Genomic DNA, 8,016 nt, shown 5'->3' with positions numbered 1-8,016 from the left:
ATTACGATTATTGTCTTCATGTCACAGAAAACTTACTTACAGAGTTTGCTTACTTATAGAGTAAGCTTACAGAGAGGATACGCCACTTGCCTTATCAGCACTCAAGGGGCAGGACCAGAGGAGAGTCCTGACTCCCGTGTCTTCAGAGTGTAGGGTATCCTGTAGTGCTGGATGTGAGGCTATCCTTGGCTACAGTTTTTCCGTGTGCTGCCAGTAACCCAAGCAGATTTTTGGTACCACTACGCATGGTTCCAAAATGCCTCTATGGCTCTAAAAAAAAACTAATGCGTGATACGGAATTTGCTGAAGATTTAGAACGAAAGCTAGAGAAGAGACTTATAAAAGATTTCCATCCGGTGCCTGGGTGATACAGTTGGTTACATAAATGTTTGACTCTTGATTTCAGCTCAGGTCATGAGATCAAGCCCCGCATCAGGCTCTGTGCTCATCATGGAATCTGCTTGAGATGATCTCTCCCTCTCCCTCTGCCCCTTCCCGCCCCCCAAGAGAATAAATAAATCTTTAAAAAATATATCTTCCCTCATAGCAAATGAACATGTTTCTTCTCCCAAGGGTCAGGCAACACTGCCAGAAAGACAGAGGCAGGGAGCCGGTCACCTTCCTTTTTCCCTTGTAAATTCCCATAACCCATAACTACTGGTTTTCCAGCGTGCTTACCATGAGACTCTCACCCTCATTTTTTAAAAGCTAAAGTAAATTGGCGTTAAGTTACAGATTCTCAGAAGTGTGAAGGTCTTTCAAGTATTATTTAGTCTACTCTCAAGAAAAATTCTTCAATCCCTCCACACCATTAGTATTTTACTGTTTCCACTAAGCCCTGAACTCAGCAATGTCTTCTCTGAACAGAGCTGGGTATAAGGGGCTGAGCAATGTCTAACAGACTCCAAACTAGAACCACCCACTGTTTCAGTGATGACAGGGGTAGATGTCAGGGACTAGACTCATCGACTGGTACTGGGAGAACATTCAGGCTGGCAGGCCGAACCCAGACTCTCACAATTACGGTAACCTGTAATAAGTACAGAGTGATCATCGGTATCTGGGAGATCCATGATGGGGGGAGCACAGTGGTGGCAACCCCAGGGGGTAGTGTTTGGAGACACAAGCTGATAGGATAATAGGGCAGGAGACAGCTCGGTCTGTAATGAGTTTCGGGGGCAGGGTTGCAAACCACATACTCTGGTCTACAGAGCCCCTACACTTGACCTTCCCCTGCAGCTCGACCTCATGATGGCCAACTTCCTTCTCACCTTTAATATTCCTTCACTCTGGCTTGTTTCCCAACCACAGACTGCTAAGTTCCCGTGCAGCCCACGGCCTTGCTCATTCACATTTGTCCTTAAACGTCCTCTCCTTACCAAGGCTTTCTCGGGACACTCTCTACCACGTGATTCCATTTGAATTATTTACATAACCTTGAGGACTTTCCTCCTCATTATCTGTCCTCACTAATACAAGCTCAATGAAAGGAAGGTGTCTGTTTGTCTTGTTCCTTATTGTACCCAATAACACCGGGCACTTTCATACGTTCCAATCATATTTGGGGGGCTTATTAAACATTTAAATGAATGACTGAATGAACAAATGAACTAGTTAACTGTTAACAAATGAATTACTCTAGCTAGGATAGAAGACTGACAAGATGGAAGTTTCTGGAACTAAAAATATTTGAAACCAAATCCTTGACGAAATAACAGGAGCCAGAGGGAAGGGGAAAGCTCTCGCCAGACGCAGAAGTCTTAATAAACGAAAGGAATGGACACAGATGGCAGGAGTGAGGTGAGGGAGGAGGTTGTGCTGAATAGCTTGAGCCTCAGTGAAGAATGAACTATTAGAAGATAACGGAAAAGCCTGGGTTTGCACATTGTATTGGGAGGAGACCAGCCAACCCTCCCTCTTGTTTTGCGAAATGCGTTACTCAAGAGGACAGAAGGGCACATTTTAGTTAGGTTACAGATAGGGGAGATTTGGATAAGGCCATCTGCATAAAGGTTGTGGATCGAGTGGAATTCGTTCATGGTGGTATGTAGAAAGCGTGCAGCAGGGAGGCCACATCTTTGGGAGTATGTGGTGGGAGTAAAGAAGCGTCTAGCAGTAAGAGGGGCAGGGTCAACTGAGGGACAAGGGAAGAAAAAAATATATATTTTTTGAAATGTAAGAATAAAGCAGAAATGATGTGCCTCACATACGGAGCTTTGCTGCAGGTTTACAGGCAGGACTCAGTTTCATCTCAGAGAAGGGGCCCTATCTGTCCTGCATGACAGTTTGGACTCACACAGAGAGAATAGCTTTTCCTCAAAATGCTACAGAATGGTGGTTTGGGGCCAGGCAGGGGTAGTGGGAGGTAGCTCTGTCCTCCAGGTACTGACAATGTTAGGACGTACCTGGGGGAATAAAAGAGGCAGAAGCCAGTCCAATAGGTTCCGTCTAACGCCCTGTGGGAGATCAGAGGCGACCACAGTCAGTGTGACTGAGACTGGTGATTCTGTCCAGGAGGGGGACAGAAGAGGACAGAGGATCATGGAGGTACTAGAACTTGAGCTGGGCTTTGTTGTGATTTAGCTTATGAAAAGAGGAACCCGAAGTTTGTCCTTGAGTAATGTTTCCTGTAACTGACTAGTTTTTCTGTAATGGTTTGGGTCTGAGAGTTGGCTTAAGAAGGAAGGGGGCTGTAATAGGGGAAAATCTGGCATTCTGTGTTTATGCAAGTAAAATTTTGTTCTCTTTTCACTGGGTAGCTGCATCGAATCAGCAAGGGCAAGAAAAGTCCCCCGGTTTCTTGTCAGTTGGGTAGAAACAAAGGTAACCATGGAATCAGCCAAACCAGGGATCCTGAGAGGTCAAGGGTGTATCAGCCAGACTTGGCCGGATTGAAATAAGAAAGCGAAAGCTCACGGAGGCTTGAGAAGCCCTTCTCCCCAGTCCGGAAGCTGCTGCCGAGCACAGTGGAAAGCCCCAGGCCTCAGCCCACCCAACCCGCGGCAGGAGCAGGGCCCCGAAGAGGCAGAAGCTGAGAGGCCTGTGCACGGCGCCCGCGGGGGTAGGCGGCCCATGGATAAGTTCCGGACGGTGCTGGACCTGCACCTCAAGCATCACAGCACGCTGGGCTACGGCCTGGTGACCCTCCTGACGGCGGGCGGCGAGCGCGTGTTCTCCACCGCGGTGTTCCAGTGCCCCTGCAGCGCCACCTGGAACCTGCCCTACGGCCTGGTCTTCCTGCTGGTGCCCGCGCTCGCCCTCTTCCTGCTGGGCTACGTGCTCAACGCGCGCACCTGGCGCCTGCTGACCGGCTGCTGCACGCGCGGCGCCCGCTCGAGGGGCTGCGGCGCGGGGCTGCGGGGCGCCCTGGTGTTCGCGCAGCTCAGCGCCACCGCCGCGGTCGCGCCGCTCACCTGGGTGTCGGTGGCGCTGCTCGGGGGCGCCTTCTACGAGTGCGCCGCCTCCGGGAGCGCCCCCCTGGCGCGGCGCCTGTGCCGGGGCCGCGACCCCACCTGCGAGGCCCGGCTGCCGCTGGCGCCCTGCAGCCCGGCCCAGGCGTCCGACGCGCAGGACCTGCTGAAGGAGCTCAAGGCCCAGTCGCAGGTCAGGCGCCGGCCGCTGGCCACGGTCGGGAGGAGGGGAGAGGGCCCGGGGGAGGGGCGAGCGGGGTGCCCTGGCTCCAGACCCGGGACCCCGGAACACAGAGCAGAAGGGCGACTGTTTGCGCAGCACGAGTGAGAAGGAGGGAAGGCGCACGTACAATTTCAGGCACCTGCCCTGGGCCGGATACCGCGCCAGGCCCTTGACCTCCAGTCCTACGTTATCTTCTTGATACGCCGTGCCCAGGTCCAGTTGTTTGTCCAGCCAGAGGAAGACAGAATTGTCACAATAAAATGGGTTGTCCTGGGTCTAAAGCCACCACCCCACGCTGCTTCTGGGCATGTAAAACTCAGAGGGTCTTCCTTTTTTTTTTTTTTTTTTTTAAGGATTTTATTTATTTATTTGACAGACAGACATCACAAGTAGGCAGAGAGGCAGGCAGAGAGAGAGAGGGAAGCAGGCTCCCCCCTGAGCAGAGAGCCCGATGCGGGGCTCGATTCTAGGACCCTGAGATCATGACCCGAGCCAAAGGCAGAGGCTTTAACCCACTGAGCCACCCAGGCGCCCCAAGCTAAGTGGTTCTTGAACAGGAATGTTTGTTTCTTCGGATTTGCCACAATTCCACGTTTTGAATTCTAGCGTAGTGAATTCTCTGGGCCTTGGACATGACTTGGAAAATGATTTGTCAAGCAGTTCTACCGAGGGTTTTGGGAGTTACTGCCGCTTCTTAAGAGACCAAGATTTGGGGCACCTGGGTGGCACAGTCGGTGAATCTCCTGCCCTCTGCTCGGGTCAGGATCCCGGGGTCTAGGGATTAAGCCCCACCTCGGGCTTCTGCTCCACAGAGAATCTGTCTCTCCTAAATAGATTTTTAAAAAGAGAGAGAGACTAAGACCTAAAACTGTTGCTTGATCATCATTATAACTGTGAGTAGTTCAAACTCTCGTTAGGAATTTTTAAATTTTGGGGCGCCTGGGCGACTCAGTCGATGAAGCGTCTGCCTTCAGCTCCTGTCATGATCCCAGGGTCCGGGGATGGAGCCCTGGGTGGGACTCCCTTCTCAGCCAGGAGTCTGCTTCTCCCTCTCCTTCTCCCACTGCCCCTACCCCATGCTCCTGAGCGTGCCCACCTCCTCGTGCACGCACGCACACACACACTCTCAAATAAATAAATAAAATCTTTTAAAAAAGGATTTTAAACTTATATATATATATAAAATGTGGCTAAATTGCTCTTTTTTCTGTTTGTTTCCCCAAGGTTCTGGGCTGGATCCTGATAGCAGTTGTCATCATCTTCCTTCTGATCTTTACATCTGTCTCCCGATGCCTATCTCCAGTTAGTTTCCTGCAGCTGAAATTCTGGAAAATCTATTTGGAACAGGAGCAGCAGATCCTTAAAAGTCAGGCCACAGAGCATGCAACAGAACTGGCCAAAGAGAATATTAAATGTTTCTTTGAATGCACGCAACCAAAGCAGTACAACACCCCCAGCATCAAAGACTGGCAGCAAATTTCCTCACTGTATACTTTCAATCCAAAGGACCAGTACTACAGCATGTTGCACAAATATGTCAACAGAAAAGAGAAGAGTCATAGTATCAGATCTAACGAAGGAGATACAGTGATTCCCATTCTCGGCTTTGTAGATACACCTGGTATGAACACTGCTGCGGAGTTATGACCTTATGAATGAATATAGGGAAAGTGCTTTTGAGTTTTCACTTCATTAAAAAATAAAAAGTTTTGGTATCGTGTATGACTGCTCTTTTTTAGATTTTTCAAATTGTGGAAACAATAAATAAATAAAAATAAAAACAAGTAAATAATTAGTACTTTACCTATTTATTATACTAATTATAAAAAAGGAAGCAAAGTCTCGTGACTCACTCAAAGTGACAGACTGGAACTAGGTCAGAAGTTTTATATCGCTGGTCTAGGGTCCCTTTCACTGAATAATAATGAAGTCAAATAAAACACTTCAGTAGCAGAAACTGAAAGAACAAATGAACTTCTGACCTTTCTTTTAGGTTATCTGATGTTAATTTCAAATTCACTGTCTTGTAGATTACACCTTGTTTGGAACATTAAAATACTGGCATTTTGTGGCAGTTACTAAACAAAAACCCAAAAAATCATCATGAAAAGGAAAATAAAATTAAAAAAATACAAAACATGGAAAACTAGGATAATTGCAAGCAAAATTGTTGGTTTTCACTTGCAGGATCCAAGGGAAAATTTTAAAGGATTTTATTTATTTATTTATTTATTTAATTTAGTGATTTATTGATTTAACCCAAGATAGCCAAAATATTATCATTTCAACATGTCATCCATCTTGAAAATTATTAATGAGCTATTTTGCCTTTTGTGTGTGTGTGAAATTGTGTCTGTGAAACCCAGTGTGGTTTTTGATTTTGTTTTTTTTTATAAACATATAATGTATTATTAGCCCCAGGGGTACAGATCTGTGAATCGCCAGGTTTACACACTTCACAGCACTCACCATAGCACATACCCTCCCCAATGTCCATAACCCAACCACCCTCTCCCTACCCGCCCCCCCCACAACCTTCAGTTTGTTTTGTGACATTAAGAGTCTCATGGTTTGTCTCTCTCCCGAGCCCATCTTGTTTCATTTATTCTTTTTTTTTTTAAAGATTTTTTTTTATTTCTTTATTTGACAGACATAGATCACAAGTAGGCAGAGAGGCAGGCAGAGAGAGAGAGGGGAGGAAGCAGGCTCCCCGCTGAGCAGAGAGCCCAATGCGGGGCTCGATCCCAGGACCCTGGGACCATGACCCGAGCCGAAGGCAGAGGCTTTTAACCCACTGAGCCACCCAGGCGCCCCTTGTTTCATTTATTCTTAAAGGATTTTATTATGGGAAATTTCAAATATAGACAAAAGTAGAGAGGATAGTGTCATGAACCCCTGTAGAGTCATGATGCATCTTTGACATAGTACAGAAGTCCAATGAAACCTTTACCATACAAATAAATGTAGAAATACAGGTTATGATCTGATTTAGAGGACGGGAGGAGACTGAAGAAATCTGTGAGAAACTGAAACTGGAAGAAGAGCAGAGCATTTCTGTTTGTAGAATAGCATGGCAAGGACCGAGGTGAGAAAAATCTTAGCACAGCTGGAAGCCTTAAAGGTGACCGGAAGAGGCAAAGCAAGGGACAGGTCATGTAGCTCCTTGAAGTCGTGCAAAGGAGTTTAGTTTTCATGCCATGAGCATTTTAGGAAAATTGTTTTGATATTCTTGTGGGAATGTTATGGTGGGGAAGAGGGAGAGCCAACATGGAAATGGAGAGACTAGTCAGAGCGCCACTGCAGTGGAAAGAGGTGGGAGTGAACTTGAACTGGGTTGATGGTGATGAAAACAGAAGTAGAGAGGTTCAAAGTAGGTTTTGAACATAGACATACAGGCTTTGTTGTTGGAGAGGATACAAAGATTTATTGAAAGCAATGGCATCTGTAGACAAAATTCTGTTGCTTGAAAATACCAGGGGACATTAGATTGTCATTTATGCACATCTCCCAAATTTATGGCTGTTTTGTGTATTTTTATGAGGCATGAGGGCACCTGGGTGGCTCAGTCGTTAAACGTCTGCCTTCAGCTCAGATCATGATCCTAGGGTCCTGGGATTGAGCCCCCACATCGGGTTCTCTGCTCAGTGGGGAGCCTGCTTCTCCCTCCCTCACTCCCCCTGCTTGTATTTCCTTTCTCGATCTCTCTCTCTCTGTCAAATAAATAAATAAAATCTTAAAAAAAAAAAAAGACATGAAAATTGTAGAGGAGTTGAGCACCGGTCCTACTTAGCCCTTCTTACTCTCGGCAGATCTCTGTGTTGGCCTCTACTTGCCCTTTGTTGCACAGGGTCATTAAAAAGGACTAGTCAGCAGAACTGAGTATCTTCTCGCTGTGCCATATATTACAAGAAAGTTGATGGCAGAAACTGCACGGATCAGTTTCTTTCTATTCCCCAATGAATAATTTTGAAAATTGTAACATGCTTACTTTTATTTTGCTTCTTTTGTTTCATTTTCCCATTTCTTTGGTATAGTCTTCTCTTTCAGTGTTCCCCCCACCCCTGGTCTGCCATTCACCTTCCAACTTCAATAGCATAGTCTCCATTTTGCTGACTTATGCAGCACTTTCTCTTGCACAGTCTTTATTAATTATTGTTAAGGTATATATGGTTAAGAGAAAAAATGATAATGGTAGAGAGCTGTATGAAGTAAAAAATACTTCAATCCTTTGCAACATATTTTTGCCAGAGGAATCCATGAACTCTGTCTACACAAATATTGTTGTACTCTAAATGTGGTTCTGCAACTTTTTCACATAAAGTATCCTTGTTCTATGTTCATATGGAACAGTTCCCCTCATTAAAAGTTGCTGCACGGTATTGT

At 46.4% G+C, this 8,016-nt stretch overlaps 1 protein-coding gene across 1 annotated transcript; it reads left to right on the top strand.

The window, feature by feature from the left end:
* Positions 1-1,979: 1,979 nt before the first annotated feature.
* On the top strand, positions 1,980-5,353 carry CALHM6 (calcium homeostasis modulator family member 6). Its single transcript, XM_080806257.1, has 3 exons — positions 1,980-2,043; positions 2,760-3,603; positions 4,858-5,353. Exons 2-3 carry the CDS (start codon positions 3,073-3,075, stop codon positions 5,278-5,280), a joined length of 954 nt encoding a protein of 317 aa, XP_080662383.1. The 5' UTR covers positions 1,980-2,043; positions 2,760-3,072; the 3' UTR covers positions 5,281-5,353.
* Positions 5,354-8,016: the final 2,663 nt, after the last annotated feature.

The sequence above is a fragment of the Martes martes genome (genome assembly GCF_963455335.1).
Source record: "Martes martes genome assembly, chromosome: 6".
In the NCBI taxonomy this organism is placed as follows: domain Eukaryota; kingdom Metazoa; phylum Chordata; class Mammalia; order Carnivora; family Mustelidae; genus Martes; species Martes martes.
The sequence above is the reverse complement of the archived record's forward strand: the minus strand, read 5'-3'. Positions and strand labels throughout refer to the sequence as shown.